This window comes from Hemiscyllium ocellatum, chromosome 2 (genome assembly GCF_020745735.1).
Source record: "Hemiscyllium ocellatum isolate sHemOce1 chromosome 2, sHemOce1.pat.X.cur, whole genome shotgun sequence".
NCBI lineage: Eukaryota > Metazoa > Chordata > Chondrichthyes > Orectolobiformes > Hemiscylliidae > Hemiscyllium > Hemiscyllium ocellatum.
Window position 1 is genome coordinate 121,696,211 of NC_083402.1, and position 18,812 is coordinate 121,715,022.

At 40.4% G+C, this 18,812-nt stretch overlaps 1 protein-coding gene across 2 annotated transcripts in view; it reads left to right on the forward strand.

The window, feature by feature from the left end:
- The first annotated feature begins 341 nt into the window (after nucleotides 1–341).
- Nucleotides 342–18,812, forward strand: part of trpm3 (transient receptor potential cation channel, subfamily M, member 3) — a 115,806-nt gene continuing 97,335 nt past the window's right edge. Inside the window, exons 1-5 of one of the 2 annotated variants that reach the window (XM_060845948.1) lie at nucleotides 342–407; nucleotides 1,859–2,075; nucleotides 3,765–3,978; nucleotides 6,705–6,829; nucleotides 8,232–8,403. In XM_060845948.1, the coding sequence (XP_060701931.1) occupies nucleotides 1,878–2,075; nucleotides 3,765–3,978; nucleotides 6,705–6,829; nucleotides 8,232–8,403 (709 nt within the window). In that variant the 5' untranslated portion in view covers nucleotides 342–407; nucleotides 1,859–1,877. The remainder of the gene's footprint in view (nucleotides 408–1,858; nucleotides 2,076–3,764; nucleotides 3,979–6,704; nucleotides 6,830–8,231; nucleotides 8,404–18,812) is intronic. The other variant, XM_060845956.1, reaches the window with a different exon arrangement.

Sequence of the window (18,812 nt, forward strand, 5' to 3'; positions counted from 1 at the left end):
GAGCCCTCGAGTGTGAATTGCATTAAAACTTCTGCAATTCACGTGTGAACAAACCACGCAACTGAGTAGCGACTCTTTTCCTAGATTGTCATTTGTTACAACTTTACAACAGACTGTGCAAGTGGATGTGAAACTTAAAACAAGTCATTTGTTTCTGGAGAGAACCCAAAAAATACTCTTTTTTTGCAGACAGCCTTTCTTCCATTTGCTACTGTCGTTATTGTTCAACGTTGATGTTTTTACATTTCAATGAATCATCAGTTTTTACTTTATGTTGCACTTCTGTAGACAATTACTCTGAAATATTATTCTTTCTGTGATTTTCAGGCTCAGAAATCATGGATAGAGAGAGCATTTTGCAAAAGAGAATGTGTCCACATCATACCGAGCACCAAAGACCACCATAGGTAATGGATTTGTTGGTAAAGTATATTTAATGCAGTTTGCTATTGAGAAAAGAATGGTGACTATCAATAACTTGAACTCTTTTTAATTGTTAAAGCACCTCTAATTGGAGATCCTCCTACGTACTCAGTGGACCAATCCTTTGTGTTATCAAGATTGTAAGGCCACACATTTCAATTGATGATTAATATTGAGAGTGCAGAAAAAGCATTGAATGAATTTTATAATTCTCAAACCTGGGTTCATACCCTCCCCTGGCCTCCACTATCTTCATAGCTCCTCCACCCTTACAACTCATTGAGATCCCTGTGACCCTCCAATTCTGGCATCTTGGCCCTTCCTGATTTCCATCATAGCATCATTGTGGGCTGTGCTTTCAGCTACCTTCACCTGAAGTTTTGAAATTTCCTTCCTAACTCTCTCTGCCTCTCTGTCTCTCTCCACCTTTAGGATGCCCCGTCAAACCTATTTCTTTTTCTCTCTCCTTATACCTTCCATATATGATTCAGAGATGATTTTCTAATTTTAATTCTTTTATGAAGCACCTCAAGACATTTTTACCACATTAAATGTGCTATGTATATGCAAGTTGTTGAGGTTGTTGGTGTAAAACTGGTCTCAACATTCTCTTGAGGCAAACTCCAGGGACTGTATGTCAATATGCAGTGAAGGTCAGGCTGAGATCTGCTGTATTCTTTCCATTATGAGACATGGGAGAACTGCAGTAACCTTCTCAGTCTTGAATCAATACTCCACCCAATCCCTAGCCCATTCCTCTAGGTGAGTAATCTGTGGTGGATTCCCAGCAGGAATCCTAACCAGCAGTTTGAAGTATGTGAGTTTCCTCTCCTACGCCACAACATCCCCCATCCAGGGGGTAATTCTGACACTGGGGAAATGAGATCACTGTGAAAAAGGACAGAATCAAAATCATACTGTGTAACAAGAGGCCTTTCAGCTCATCCTGCCAATGCCAGCCCTTTCAAAGTGCAATCCAATTAAGTTAACCCCCTCTGTCCTTTCTCCTTGGCCCTGGTAAAATATTCCTTTTCAAATGTTTGTTCGCTTCCAATTTATTGAAGTCCATTTGCTGTTGAGATTACTTCCATCGCCATTTGAAGCAATGCATTCCAGATCAGAAGAAGTCACTGTCTTGGGGAGGGTGCAGGAAGCCTATCAGTTGCCCACACCACCAGGCACTCTGCAGTAGCTGGAAAGCACATTGACAGGGAGGACTTCTTGGGCACATAAAGACCTGAGCACAGAGGGCTCACAATCTGACATTTGATCTGTGATGGGAGCGCAAAGGGAAATCTTTCCTTTCACGACCTCTATAAAGGATTATATGTGCTCTTAGAAGCATACAGCACAGCCTTTCAAATGGAACCTTGTCAAATTATGCTTTTGCTTCAATGAAAAGAAATATAAGACATGTTTGTTTCTGCTTTGGCAGGTGTTGTTGTGGTCGACTGATGGGTCAACATGTTGGATTGCCTCCTGTTATTTCCATCAGTCAGAATGAAAGTATTGAAAGCAGAATCACAAAGAATGATTTGCACTCGGAGAAGTGGTCCATCAGCAAACATACCCAGCTCAGCCCCACAGATGCCTTTGGAACTATTGAATTCCAAGGAGGAGGGCACTCCAACAAAGCTATGGTAATAAGCAAAGCTTTAATCATCTCTAAAGACTCTAATAAGTTATTGCTAAGGCCCTGGATGTACAAAATGTAAGTGTTGATTGTTAACAAAGGAAAACAATTGCAATGGTAAGGTCCACCATGGATCAGTGAGTAACACATCCTGACGTTTCAGTCAGAACGGGTGAACTTGAGAGCAATGCTTGAGACTTCCCCATGAAACATAAGCTGATACTCTCGGTGCAGTACAGCGATATTTCAGCACTCTTGACAGTGCTGTCTTGCAGATGAGATTCTTAAATAAAAATCCCCATCTGACCTTCAGGTGAATATACAAGATCTTCATTGCACCATTTAAGTTATGAGCAGGAGAGTTCTTCCAATGTTCTGATGAATGCTTATCCCTCAATCAGACTTTTTGGTCATTATGACACTGCTATTTATGGGCTTGTGCTGTGTGCAAATCAGCCACTGTTACATCGCTGCAATAATAGATGAATACCTGTGAAGCACTTTGGGACATCCTAGGAGTTATGAAATGAGCTACATAGATGCAAGTCTGACTTTCTTTCAAATGGATAAGGGCCAGGACACTCTTAACAAATTGAAATTAAGTGCCCATTTGGACTAGGGAAGCTATTATTTTCTGGCTCCATGACTTCTGATGTTCTTAATATTGTAGATTAGGTTAGATTACTTACAGTGTGGAAACAGGCCCTTCAGCCCAACAAGTCCACACCAACCCTCCGAAGAGCAACTCACCCAGACCTATTCCCCTACGTTTACCCCTTCACCTAATACTACAGGCAATTTAGCATAGCCAATTCACCTAACCTGTACACATTTGGACCGTGGGGGGAAAATGGAGCAGCCGGAGGGAACCCACGCAGAGAATGTGCACACTCCATACCAACAGTTGCCTGAGGCAGGAATTGAACCTGGGTCTCTGGCACTGTAAGGCAGCAGTGCTAACCACTGTGCCATCATGCCACCAGTGTAGGTCCAGTACAATCACAAGTAGAATGTGGCAATCACTAGGGCATTGGCTGAAGCGCTTACTTAGGGCATTGGTGATACCACTCCTGGAATATTGTGTCCAGTTGTAGCCTCTTCACCAAAAGGCAGGAAGTAATTGCCGTTAAAAAAGACAGTAAGGACCCATTAGACTGGCTCCTGGGATGAGGCAATTGTCAAATGATTGTCCTCACTGAAATATAAAATGTTATTGTCTTATGTTATTTGAGGGAGTAGACACTGAGAAAATGTATTCTCTGGACTTCTATAAACATTTAGTATAAACAGAAACTAGCAATGGGAAAGTATGATGGTGGCACGGTGGCTCAATGGTTAGCTCTGCTGCCTCACTGTGCAAGGGACCCAAGTTTGATTCCAGCCTTGGGCAACTGTCTGTGTGGAGTTTGTACATTCTCCCCATGTCTGCATGGAATTCTTCCGGGTGCTCTGGTTTCCTACTACAATTTAAAGAGGTGCAGGTTAGGTGAATTGGCCATGCTAAATTGCCCATAGTGTTCAGGGATGTGTAGGTTGGGGGCATTAAACAGGGATAAAATGTAGAGTAATAGGGTAGGGTTGAGTTTGGATGGGTTACTCTTCAGAGGGTTGGTGTGGACTTGTTGGGCTGAAGGGCCTGTTTCCACACTGTATGGATTCTTTACAATCTTGTAACTGGTTTCTCTTCTTCTTCCCATTTCTGTTATAGTATGTGCGTGTTTCATTCGACACAAAGCCTGATCTCCTGTTACATCTAATGACAAAGGAATGGCAGCTGGACCTCCCTAAGCTACTCATCTCCATTCATGGAGGCCTCCAAAACTTTGAACTCCAACCCAAACTCAAGCAAGTATTTGGAAAAGGTTTAATTAAAGCTGCAATGACAACAGGGGCTTGGATATTCACTGGAGGTGTGAACACAGGTAAAGAATAATTTTACTTTTTCTTCAAGTATTTAACTATGAGTTTTGTTAAGAATTTCCACAATTCAAGTGTTAAGGCAACTGTATTAAAAGTAGACACTGGCAATCGACATTGACAAGTTCCTTCTTCCTGGTGGAATTAATTATTTGGAAGTAAATGTGTTTGTTCACTCAGTCTGTTTAATTCTCTATATCTGCAGTTGGTTTTGACTTGGGTCTTTGCTCTCTATCTAGCCACAGTTTTATCTTTGTCTATTCATTTTCAGCTGTTTCTTTCCTTTTTTTTTAATCTGTTGATGAGATGTGGGCATTGCCGGTTGGGCCAGCTTTAATTTCCACTCTCTAACTGCTCTGGAGAAGGTGATGGTGGACATTGGTCATCCTTATGTTGTAGATACACCGAGAATTATTAGGGGACAAGTAATTTATATCTATCTTCACAACAGAAGGCTCAAAAAAGTATCCGAAGAATAGTAAAATGATGAAGGACTAAAGGAAAGGAGAAACTGATCACCAACACTATTGAATTAGTAATGGGCACATGAATGGAACTTAATGCTAACAAGCCCTATAGACCGAATAATCCTGCACAGATACTGATTTCAGGTATCACTGCCTCAGCAGGTTTGGCAACAAAGTGAGGACAGCACAGTAGGATCTGCAGCCTACTGTTTGGTCATTGTGCAATCAGCCTGTCTGCTGCATCTCACAATGGTCACATTTTCACTGGTTCCCCTTCAGTTCAGGAGAGAGCCTGCATATAATCCGATTAATGGAGCACACAGGTAATGGCTGTGCAAGGGGTGCAAACTATGTCCAATCTGTCAACTGACAAACAGAAATAGGGATCAGTGTCTGTACTTAATGTTAACTGACAGACAGGAATAGGGATCAGTCTGTGTACATTCTGACATACAGGACTAGGGATCAATGTGGATACTCCATGTTAACTAGCACACAGGAATAGGGAACAGTGTGTACAGTCTGACAATTGATACATAGAAATAGAGATCAATGTGTGTACTTAATGTTAACTGACAGACCGGAATAAGGATTAGTGACTTACTGTTTGACAATTGACGCATAACAATAGGGATTTCTGACAGCTGAAACATAGGAATGGGGTCAGGACACAGGAATCGATGGGCACAAGTTTCTTGCAACATCTGCTCCATGTTTGGAGTCTGTATGTCTCCGGAACACCTGACTGCTCCATTGACATCAATATTCCTCTGCCATCCACACCAAGCGTAACACCAAAGTACATCCATTTCCTACAATTACACAATAAAATTCCAGGCTCAGCATATTCCATTGACATTATTTCTGCTATGCATATCCAATAGTTTAGATTTCACTCTTATTGAGACACAGAATATTTTCTAGCTTTTACGTGGGCATCATGATCTCTTTCATGCAAAAGATAAAAGTTTCCAACTTAGTCTTCTTTTTGTATCGAACACATTGTACTCAGTGTGTGTAAATGAGGCTTTGATTCCCAGTTTAATTTGCATATCATCACTATAAAGAGGAATTTCAAGAAAGGAGCGGGCTGATGTTTCAATTCTTTTATCCTACTTTTAATTCACTTTATGCCAGGTTTTTTTTAATGTCTGGGCTGAAAAATACCTGTGGAAAGATCAGCATAGAAACTGGTGTAAATATCAGTGTCGTTTCTGTCCAAGTATAACTCAGGAACTAACAGTGATAAATCAACATGCCTTTTAGAACAGTTGATATCTACAGATGATATCTGAAGCAATGGCTCTGGCAGGAGAGATTAAGCAGAAACATTCAGACATTATAAAAAGAACAGGATGCTAGCAAATGAATTCCAACAAGTATAGGAGTTGGGAGGTCATGTTGAGGCTGTATAGGACATTGCTGAGGCTTCTTCTGGTTACCCTGTAAAAGGAAGAATATTACTAAACTAGAGAGGGTTCAATAGAGGTTTACAGGATGTTGCCAGATGTGGAAGGTTTGAGTTATAAAAAAAAGGTTGAATTGGCTGGGACTTTTTCCACTGGAGTATTGAGAAGTGACCTTATAGAGGTTTATAAAATCATGAGGGGTATAGATAGGATTAATGGGAGGTGTCTTTTTTTCCCCTAAGATGGGGGATTTCAAAGCTAGGGGACATATTTTTAAGATGAGAGAGAGAGATTTAAAAAAGGCATGAGGGGCAAATGTTTTACACAGAGGGTGGTTCACATTTGGAATGAACTTCCTGAGGAAGTGGCAGATGTGGGCACAGTTACAAATTATAAAAGACACTTAGATAAGTACATGAGTAGGAAAGGTTTGGAGGGATATGGGCCAGGAGCAGGCAGTGGGACGAGTTTAGTTTGGGATTCAGTTCAGCATGGGCCGGCTGGACCAAAGGGTTTGTTTCCATGCTCTATGACTCTATGAATTGTACAGAACTAATTACGAATGAATTTTTGGAAAGTGGTCTTGAGTGTTAAGATGGTTGACATTGACACTCCAATAGTTGCATGCCTAGATCTCGAGGGTCAACTTTGAACAAGTTTTCTATCACCTGTCCTAACTCTGTGGTTTAGTCTGAACTTTGCTTGAAACCAGCCCTGGTTTTGCAATGTTAAAGGTGCTAAATAAATACAAGTTATCGTTGCAATTGGCACAAGAGATAATCATTAAAATGAGGATTCTGTTGTTCCAATCGGCTAAAATGGTGTTGCAATCACATTTATTGGGCTCATTTTTAGGGGTCATTCGCCATGTAGGAGATGCACTGAAGGACCATGCTTCAAAGTCCAGAGGAAGAATCTGCATTATTGGCATCGCTCCATGGGGAATAGTGGAGAATCAAGAGGATCTGATTGGGAAGGATGTGGGTATCCGATCTCTTACCTCCTCACTACTGTAACTGAAAATGGTACAAGAAGCAAATGCCTCTCGTATTATAAAAATTGTTTATAAAAACTATCTGAAGTCAGTCCCAATACTAACAACTCATATTATGAAGTGCTACTTTATGTAAAAAGAATCTTAGCCTGGTCTGGAATAATGGCTGTTTTGGACAAGTTTTACAGTACATTTCGCAATAAATTTAAAACTTCTGAATTAATTGAAGCACTGCAGAGAAAATGATGTTCCTTTGGCTTTAAATCCGTAAAGAATCAATGCAACGTTGACATCTTGTTGGCACACTTCCAATCAAGAATTCTTGCCTCAAATAAAGCTAAATTGAAACAAGATTTTCTCTTAATCCCAAGATCACAGAATGCAATATTAAAATTAGCTTTTAAGATGTAGCATATTTTTAAATGGTATATATACTTACATTTCCAAAAGTTCAATAGGTATATTTTTGTGCCTCTTTATCTTCTTCAACTAGCTTTTTTTTTTGCCTTTAGTGGAAGATTACAAATATCTTGGCATGCATAAAATCACCATCACCTCGCTACAACATCATCCTGAATTCTATGGAGCTATGAAGAAAACATTCTCTTATCTGATTGTCTGGACAGTAATCCTTAACACAGCCCAGGTTCTGAAAGCCCCATTTGAAATTGTATTAGCTATCTATGAATACTGTAGAATAATATCCATCAGGATCTTTGCTGGAATGTGGAAAATTAATCAGATGCAATTATTTCACTGATCTTTATTCTAACTTATTACCTGCTAAAGACTGTACCATATTGTCCAGGATATGTCTCCACTTTGATGCAAATTATTTCAAATTATTTCCACTTGTTTTAAAACTAGCAGTCTTTGTTTGCCTTGGCCCATTATCTAAATGGAAATATAACAGGAGTAAGAAATCACAACAACAAAAGAGAGCCATCTATCTTTGACAGCACAACATAGACACTGCATTAGCTTTCAGTGAAGCAACGTTTTTGAATCCTTCCATGATCTTGTGCCTTTGTATCTCTGTAATTTCCTCCAAAGAATACCCCTGTGAGCTATGAGTCTCTTCAATGTTGGCCCCTTAAGCATCCCCTAATTTTAATCAGGCCACCATTGATGGCTGTGCTCTTAGATGTCTATTCTCTGAGCTCTGGAATTCTCTCTCTAAACCTCTGTATCTCTACTCTTCTTTTTTAAGAAGTCCCTTCAAACCACCTCGTTGACCAAGCTTTTGATCACCTGAACCAGTATCACCCCATGTGCTCAGTGTTAAATGTGTTAGATAATGCTAATGTGTAGCACTTGGCATATTTTGCTATGTTAAAGTCACTGAATAAATGCACTTTGTTTTTGTTGGTTAATATGTCTTCAAACAGGTGGTTCGACCATATCAAACCATGTCCAACCCCTTGAGCAAGTTGACTGTGCTGAACAGCATGCATTCACATTTCATCCTGGCAGACAATGGCACAACAGGAAAATATGGAGCAGAAGTGAAGTTGAGGAGGCAACTGGAGAAACACATTTCCCTGCAGAAGATTAACACCAGTGAGTACATCAAAAAGGAGACCGATTAGACGTTTTGAAAAACAACTGTAGCAAATGATGCAAGTGTTCAAAGCTAACTGTGCTCTGAACAGGACACAGCCACTGCTTTCAACTGCTGTGCTGCCGACTACAGTTAATATGTTTTCATTAAGAATCACAAACTGGTGCATTAATCCTCCTTGTTTTTAAATCCCACCATGAATTCACCTTTCTCTATCTCTGTATCATTCTCCAACTCTACAACCAAGTTCTCTGTCACCTCTATTTTGATCCCCTATGCATTCCCTTCTGATCTTGGGGTATCTTCAACTATCTACATCCGAAGTTTAGGACTTCTATCCCGATGTGTCTTTGCCTCTTTCTCCTCTCCTTTAGAATTTCTTAAAACCTACCGCTGTGACTCAGCTTTGGGTCTCCTGACCTACATTTGTTTTTACCTGGCTCAGTATCACATTTTGTCTGATAATCTCTATTGAGATGGGCTAGTGCTATTTTACTCAATAAGGCAAGGGGAGCTGTTTAAAATCACATGGGAAGGTTTCCTTTTTGCACTGCTTAACAAGTTGTTGACTATTCTTCTTTTAGTTTACAATTTCACACAGTGCACAGAGCGTGTCAAAATTATACTTTGGTCACCAATCGTTGGCATTGTTATATTTGCACAAGCTTTATTTTCATTTAAGATAGTGATGAGGAGGAATTTCTTCTCTCAGAATTTTGTTAGTCTAAGGAATTCCTAGAGAACAATAGAGGATGGGCCATTGAACTTATTCAAGTCTAAATTAGACAACATTTTCATTGATAAGGGAGTCAACAGTTATGGCAGTCAAAGTGGATTTAAGTCAACCATGATCTTATTGAAGCTTGGAGCAGACTCAAGGCACTATCTGTTTTCCTATTTCTTATGTTTTTTTTATAATGCACAGACTAAAGTCAGAAGATAAGCCACTCTTCATTTCTTACAACGCCTCATAGTCAGGAGAAAGTGAGGGCTGCAGATGCTGGAGATCAGAGTCAAAAAGTGTGCTGCAAAAGCACTGCCAATCAGACAGCATCCGAGGAGCAGGAGAGTCAATGTTTCAAGCATTGTCCTGCTCCTTGGATGCTGCCTGATTGGCTATGCTTTTCCAGCACCATACTTTTTGACTCAACACCTCATAGTCATCCTATTTATCTCATCGAGTCTCTTGCTCCAAGGTACAAAGAAAATTGACTGTTCACTCCTCGTCACACAGGACACTCCAGAAAACGCAAGTTACTTTTAAACTTATAAATAAAGTAATAAAATATAAAAGTGAAAAAGGCCTTGCAAGCACTTTATAAATAACTGGTTAGGGCTCAACTGGAGGACAGTGGAAAACTGGGTGGTCCATTTCAGAAAAGAAATGTTAATGCCTTAGAAATAGGTTTTATTGTCATGTGAACTCAAATGTAGAAGAGCAGGAGTACAGGGAAATGTTAACACTGTTGGCTCTCATGACGCCATCTTAGGTACAAAGTACCTGGGTGTAAATTTTAGATATAAAAAGAGTAATAAAGAAGAAAAAAATGTTACGTCTCCTTACAGTGATTCATAGTCAAAGTTAGAAATAAGATATACAGTTAAAAGGATAAACATTACAGACAGATAAACAGATTACAGGGACTTCCACATGTGGTCAGACCAGCCTCATAAGCCACTGACCACCTGTATTGGTTTCCAGTCCAACAACCGCCCCTGCACCACTGCATGCCTCCAGCCTGCTCCATTCCAGTCCTCTGCTATTCCGCTCCATGCCTCCAGCCTGCTCCATTCCAGTCCTCCGCTATTCCGCTCCATGCCTCCAGCCTGCTCCACTCCAGCTCTCAGCCACTCCACTCTGTGCCTCAAGCTCACTCCACTCCAGCTCTCAGCCACTCTGCTCCAGCTCTCAGCTGCTCCAAGGTAAGCTTTCTTTCAAAGCATTCGGGAAGAGGAACGTTGAGGAAACGTGTTTAAATCAACAAGAGCCACCCCAGTTGAATGGTATAGTGGCTCAGGTGATTAGCCTTATAGTACCAGAGTTAGAGACAAAAAAATGTGCAGATGCTCGAATCCAAGATAGACAAGGAGGAGGCTGGAAGAACACAGCAAGACAGGCAGCATTAGGAGGTGGAGAAGTTGATGTTTCAGGTGTAACCCTTCTTCGGGACAGGGGGTGGGTGAAGTAGGGGAGGTGGAGGGGGCAGTGCTGCTGATGAAGAGGGTGACGTGGGCAGGGTGGTAAAGTAGGGATAGGAGAAGACAAGCAGAGGGTAGGACCTGGTTGGTCGATGGGAGGAATGAATCCAGTTGGTGACTAGAAGGAAGAGTTGATAAGAGGAATGGAAAGGAGGGGGACATGCTGTTAAGAAAGCCGGGGAATGGGAAGGGAGGTTATTTGAAATTGGAGAACTCAGTGTTGAGTCCTCCGGGCTGTAGACTGCTCAGGCGGAAGATGAGGTGGTGTTCCTCCAATTTGCAGTTTGGCTCATTGTAGCAATGGAGGAGGCCAACAATGGTCATGTCGGAAAGGGAATGGGAAGGGGAATTAAAATGGGCGGTGACTGGGAGGTCAGGTCGGCCCCTCTGGGCCTGGCTGAGATGCTTGGTGAACTTTTCCCTAAGTTTGCATTTGGTGTCCCTGATATTGAGACACAGGTTCAATTCCAGCCTTGAGTGACTATCTGTGTGGAGTTTGCACAGTTACCCCATGTCTGCATGAGTTTCTGCTGAATTCTCCTGTTTTCTCCCACAGCGCAAAGATGCATGGGTTAGGTGGATTGGTCGTGCTAAAATGCCCTATAGAGTGCAGGGATGTGCAGGTTAGGTGGATTAGCCACGGTAAGTGTCTGCTCATGGGGATAGGGTGGGATGCTCTTTAGAGGACTGAAGCAAACATGGTGGGCCTCTTTCAATGCTGTAGGGATTCTATGACCAAACAGATCTTGTGTCAAAAAATTATGGAACTGTTTTTCCATCCGTCCATGAGTTTTTCTTTTTCGGTTTCCTTTTGTCTGTCTATGCATGTGTACGGAAGTGTTTAAAAGTGGCTTAGAGTTTCAATTTATAGTTTATTTAATGTAATTGTTTATCTGTAGCTATAATCCAATTACGTTTACTAAATAGTGACTGTTGTCAAGTACAGAAACTATGTTGAAGTTTTCAAACAACCTGGCTCTGAAGATCAGGTGGTTTGGGATTTTTGCATATTTCTTTTAAAAGCATTAACTTTGTGATAACTCTGAGAATAGCAGGGCTTGATTTCCAGCATGCAACCCCAGTGAGGTATGACAACTTTAACTAGTCATCAGTTGGAAGTTGTAGCTAAGGTTGAGGTTCCTTCCAGTCTGATTAGCAGAAAGAACATACAAAGACGTGGGAACAGAAAGGGATCTTTCAGATTTCAGTCTTTTAATTCCATTATATCATCGCTAATCTGCATATTAGCTTATCTATCTCTCCTAGCTCAATAACTGATGTATGAGGTAATGGACATCACAGTGTAAATCTGGAAGGTAAGCAGACTCTCCATCTACTCTGGTATATAACACAGCCATTGGGGTAGTTTGGAGAGTTCACATGTCTTGGGTGATCCGGACTGCCGTAGTTACAGACAATCAAGTATGTTACCTTTAATTTTTGACATGCAGTGTGATAAAGATCTAGTTTAGGTGCAACCTATCTTCATAATTTAATCCTTTCAGTCCTGGTATCATTGTGAGCAATCTGTGCTGCCCCCTATCTAAGATCAGTACAAGTAACCAAACTATGTCAGCTGATAATCCAGAGGTTTGGGATAATAATCTAAAATTTGAGCTATTGATCAAGCAAACTAGATTTTGAATCCCATTAGATTAGCCTCAGATCCAATAAATACAGGAACAACATTAAAAGCATTCACCTGAACCGATAGCACCTCTTACCTGAGCAGGTAACTACATCATACTGATGGTGTGTACAGCTGTTTCTCACCCATCGATTGGCATAGCACTGAAAGGCTGATTCTGACCCATCACAATGCACATCATTGAACCAAATGTCCCCAGTCACTTCTCCATAGTCTGTTCCAATCTGTGCTGACTGGGCCATCCCACATTTTAACACTTTGCACAACACTTTTGCTGCATTTAGATTCCAGCCATTGTCCACAGCCAGTTCTCCAGATAGATTTACGATAGACATCAACTCGCCCAGATCACATGTTTGTACAGTTCGCCAGCTGGACAGGCACTGGACCTGATCAAAGGGTGCAGAGGTTTGCTAGTACATTACCAGATATGAAGGGTTTCAATAATGAGGAGATGTCAGAAAGGTACTCTTCTCCTTAGAACATAAAATGTTAAGAGGAGACTCAATCAAGGCCATGAGAATGATGATAGAATTTGGTTGTGTGTGCTGAGTAGCTCAATAATTAGGGATCATAGATAGGGAGCTGAGGAAAATTCTTTCACTCAGTTGTTGAGATCTGGAAAGCTCAAGCTGAAAAGGTGGTGGATGCTGATTTTATGAATTATTTTAAAAGTAAGTTGATTAAATAGTCATTGTGATGAACTTCCAGGGATGTGAGACTGGGCATAGCTCTCCTTTCAAAGAGTTAGCATCAGCAATGTAGAATGAGTGGTATCCTTCTACACTTAAAAGTTTCTAAGCAGTCGAATAAATGGTATAAAGGATTTCCTCTTTGTCCCTGGTCAGTATTTATCTGTCAATTGTCACTACTATAATGAACAGATTTATTGGTCATTTATCACTTTGCTGACTCAGAGAGTTTGTTGTGTGAACATTTAGACCATACTTTGGCAATTGGCTTCATAACAAGTATGATGTCAATTTTTGCATCAATAAAAACCAGATCAATGCATTACTTAGCATGATTGGCTCATGCCAGGGAAAGAAATTTCCAAAGTTCTGACTAAAATTATTCTAGATTGTGTCTGCCAATAATAACTCTTTAGAAAATGACTTTACGCTTTTCAGATTTTTTAAAATTATTGACTATGGTTCAATCAAGATCAATTGTGAATATTGTAGAAAGTATCTGAGGTCTTGTTTTCTCATGTTATTGGTCAAAGGTTTGTGTCCATGTAAGAGGTATCTTGCTATATATTGCTGAGTTGCCATGAATTACTGACTGCAGATGCACCAATGCCCATTAATATTAGGCTTCAACTATCCTGACAGATCGTCTATACAGAGGAACCTCGATTAACCGAAGGACATGGGCAGATAATCGAATGCCGGATAACATAGTTTAGCTAAGCATCGGGAACTTGCAATCTTGCTGGATAATCCTATATTTGGATTATCGAGGTTCCTCTGTATTCTGCAGATTCAGTTTTAGCAGAACTCTGTAAAACCACGCAAAGCTGCTTAATTGTATGATAAGTTGTACTGAATTGACTTGGGATCTAGTTTGAATCAGGACTATGATACATTGCCTTGCGACGACATTGCAGACTGTAGATTGTGCATGGAAAAAACAGGCAGCTTACAGTATATACAAAATTTAAGAGAATTTGCATAAGGATGAGAGGAAACATAATGAAAAAAAAATCATTCGGTGAGTTGTGATCTGATGGCAGAAACAGATTCAATAATAACTTTCAAGAGGGAATGTCAGACAAAAATGATTGAAGGGAAAACAGCAATAGAACTATCCAATCTGCCCCGTTCTATCAGGAGGTCAGCACAGTTCAGATAGCACTCTGCTGAAAATCCAACCATTATATAAGAATTAGCAATAAATTTAGTAGCTAGAAATTTCACCTAGATTAAATTTTGAGCACAAATTCCAGGCGAATGTTCCCACACTGTACTGCAAGAGTGCTATAATGTCACTGATGCAGCCTGTCACCTTTGGTGCCTCTACCATTCAATAGATTTACGACTGATCTGATATGACTTTCAATCCACTCTGCTGCCTGCTTCCACTGCCCATAGCCCTTGACTCCATTGACAATCACAAATCTGTCTGGCTCAACCTCGAATATATTGAATGACTCACTTTGCACTGCTCCCGAGAGTAGAAAATTTCACTACCAACCACCTGTATACAAATTCATCCTCATTTTCATCTTAAAAGGGATACCTTTTTTTATTTTAAACTGTGCCTCCTGAATCTTGATTTGTGGAATTGGAGAATTAGCTGACGCATTTTCCTTCAAACAACAGTGACTAGTTTCAGAAAGTAGTTAATTTTATGTGAAGCACTTTGCGATGCTCAAAAGTTATGAGTGGTGCTAATAAATACAAGTTCTTTCTTTTAGACTGTACACATCAACTTATGTGACCTGTGGACTTCCCTTTGTCATCCTATGCCTGGGAATATATGAAGGGGCTGGGAATGCAAAGGGATGTTCACTCGTTACCAGTGGCATCCCATTGATTGTTCTACCTGGATTCCATCCATTATTTGTAAGGTGGTTATCCACGTGTGACTCCAGTCTCCACATGCTGACTGGCCGTAACATGTTTATATAGCCTTTTGTTCAAAGAGAGACTGCACTCCAGATATGTTGTTCTAATGGAGCTTCAATGTCACATTCCAATAACCACTTTGTCTGCTTTCTGTCTTTGAAAATGTTACGTAACTTGTTTTCTTTCTTTCAGTGACATGTTTTTGGTTTCAAAGGCTGCGTGAAACTGCATTAATTACTCAGGAGGAAGATGTATTTAAATTGGCAACTGTATTTAAACATCAAATTTAAACAAAAGCGTGAACTCGTAAACTTTTTCTGAGGATATTTTGATATTAATGGTAATGGTCTAATAAGGCTTCACTCATCAGGGCTTGGTTAATTCTGTGGGTTAGGCTATTTCAAACTGTAAACACATTGTCAGTTATAAAGCATTCATTGGAGATGCAATTGATTTCTTATGAAGCTTTCAAACACTGGACTAACTGCCAGGCACAGGCACATCTCTATATGCACAGAGCACATGAAGCCATTACAGGTGAACCCAATTAAAGGCAAAATACACAGACAACAGATTTAATTTTTCCTCATTCTGTGTAGTATAAATACAAATGTATTTCCAATCAATAGAAAATAGAACACACCCAACCTGATTAGTATAGCCAACTCCCAGGGTTTATTTCTAGAGGGATAGAATTGAAAAAAAATAAGACAAGTTAAATCTAATCTTTGGTTAGACTGCACTTGGAGTATTGTCATAGTTCTGGCTTTCATATCATACATCAGATTTAATGAGACAAAGACTTGGAAAAGTGTAAGAGGAAGAGCTGTTATCCTCGAAACATCGATTCTCCTGCTCCTCGAATATTGCCTGACCAGCTGTGCTTTTCCAGCATCACACTCTTTGACTCTGATCTCCAGCACCTGCAGTCCTTACTTTCTCCTATCAGATTTAATGAAATTGGAGAAGATCCAAATGAGATTTATACAGTTGTTACTGGATCTTGGAGATTACACTTATCAGGAAAGATTGCCTTGGCTGGGGTAAGGGAGGGGGTGTTTTCTTTAGAAAAGAGAAAAACAGATGTTTTCCTGATGAAGTTGCTTTAAAAGGTATGAGCAAATTTTGAAGACAAGATGTTTCCAAATTTGAGTGAGACCAAAAGCGGAGCCCATAAGACAGTCACTAATAAATCCTGCAGGAAATACAAGAAAAGCCTTTTGTACCCAGAAAGTTGTAAGGATGTGTCATTTACTTTCATATGGAAGAGTTGGTGCAAAGCGTAGAAATGGGATAGAGGGGAATGGGAACTTGAGGGGTAACCCAAATCGGAAGAAAGTAAAATTGATAATGGGAAGTATAAAATAGCTGTTAAGGACAATGGAAGAAAGGAGAACAAAACCAAGCATTGTCTTGAATGTGGAATGATGTCAAAAAGAAAAAGTTAAAGGCACTTTGCCTGAATGCATGCAGCTTTCACAACATGATAGATAATCTAAAGGCACAAATTGGTGATGATACAATTGCCATTACAGAAACATGGCTGCATAGTTCTCTGGTCTGGTAACTGAATTTTCAAGGATATTCAATACTTAAAAAAGACAGACAAGAAGGGAAGGAGGTGGAGTTGTGCTAATACCATAAGATGAGTTCAGTACAATAGTAATGGAAGATGTCAGATCAGAAGAACAATGTGTAGATCCTGTTTAGGTGGGACTCAGGAACAGAATGAACAGCGGATATTGGTTGGAGTTATTTATTGGCCACCAAACAGTAATGGTAATGTGGGGTATGGTGTTAATCAAGCTTGTCATAAAAACAGCTCAGTAATCATGGATGACCACATACAGACTGGGTAAACCAAGTGAGCAGTAAAGCTGTAGAGAATGAATTTCTGGAGTATATTTGGAATTTTCTTTTTAAAGTAGCACATTAAGCAGTCGACTAGCAGACAGGCTATTTTAAATCTGGTATTATACAAATTAAAAGGACAAATTAATAATCTTGGAAATCAATGTATGGAGCTGAATAATCATAACATGAGAGAATTTTAGATTATGTTTGAAAATGAGATAGCTCAATCTGAAGCAAATTTAGATAAGGGAAATTATGAAAAAGTGAGGCCTAAATTGGATGAAGTGGAATGGGAGAATACATGAAAAGGCATTACCACACTTAGACAACAGACAGTCTTTAAGAACATAGAACATAGAACAGTACAGTTCAGTTTTTGCCCTTCAACCCTCAATGTTGTGCTGGCCTTTTACCCTACTCTAAAATCAGATTAACCTATATACCCTTCATTCTATCTTCCATGCACCTAAGCAAGAGTCACTTAGATGTCCCTAATGTATCTGACTCTACTACCACCACTGGCAGTGCATTCCACGCATCTACCACTCTCTGTGTAAAGAACCTACCTCTGACATCTCCCGTAAACCTTCCTCCAATCACCTTAAAATTATGCCTCCTCATGATAGACATTTCCCCTATGAGAAAAAGTCTCTGGCTATCTGCTCTATCTATGCCTTTCAACATATTGTACACCTCTATCAAGTCACCTTTCATCTTTCTTTGCTCCAATGAGAAAAACCCTAACTCCCTCAACCTTTCTTCATAATACATGCCCTCCACTCCAGGCACCATCCTGGTAACTCTCCTCTGCACCCTCTGTAAAGCTTCCACATCTTTCCTGTAATAAGGCAACCAGAACTGAACACAATATTCCAAATGTGGTCTAACCAGTGCTGTATAGAGCTGCAGCATAACCTCGCGGCTGTCAAACTCAATCCTCCTGCAAATGAAATCCAACACACCATATGCCTTCTTAACAGCCTTATCAACTCAGACGGCAACTTTGAATGAACTATGGACATGGCTTCAAGATTCCCCCACTCCTCCACACTGCCAAGAATCCTGCCTTTAACCCTGTATTCAGTATTCAAATTTGACCTTCCAAAGGGGATCATTTCATACTTTTCCAGGTTGAACCCCACCTGCCACTTATCAGTCCAGTTCTGCATCCTGTCAATGTTGCATTGCGACCTACAACAGTTATTCACACTATCCACAACTACACCAACCTTCATGTCATCTGCAAATTTACTAACCCACCCTTTCACTTCCTCATCCAAGTTATTTATAAATATCACAAAGAGCAGAGATCCCAGAACTGATCCTTGTGGAACACCACTGGTCAGCGGGCTCCAGGCTGAATACTTTCCATCTACAACCACACCCTGTCTTCTATGGCCAATCAATTCTGTATCCAGTCAGGTTTCCCTGTATCCCATGCTTTTTTATTTTCTGAATGAGCCTACTATGGGGACCCTTATGAAATGCGCTAAAATCCAGTTACACCACATTCAGTGCTCTACCTTCATCAATGTGTTTTGGTCACGTCCTCAAAGAATTCAGTAAGTTTTGTGAGGCATGACCTGCCCCCTCACAAAGCCATGCTGACTATTTCTAATCAAACTATGGTTTTTCAAGCAATCATAAATCCTGTCTCTCAGAATCCTCTCCAATACTTTTCTTACCATTGACGTAAGATTGGCTGGTCTGTAATTCCCATAATTATCCCTATTCCATTTCTTGAACAAAGGAATAACATTTACCACCCTCCAATCACATTCTCCCCATGTCTGTATGGGTTTCCTCTGGGTGCTCCAGTTTCCTCCCACAGTCCAAAAATGTGCAGGTCAGATGAATTGGCCATGCTAAAATTGCCTGTAGTGTTTGGTGAAGGGGTAAATGTAGGGGAATGGGTTGTGCTTCGGCGGGTCGGTGTGGACTTGTTGGGCCGAAGGGCCTGCTTTCACACTGTAAGTAATCTAATCATCTGGCATTACGCCGGTGGGCAGTGAGGATGCAAGGACCATTGCCAAAAGCGCAGCAATCTCTTCCCTCGCTTCCTGTAGTAACCTAAGGTATATCCCATCTGGCCCAGGGGATTTATCTACTCTTACGTTTTTCAAACTTTTCGGCACAT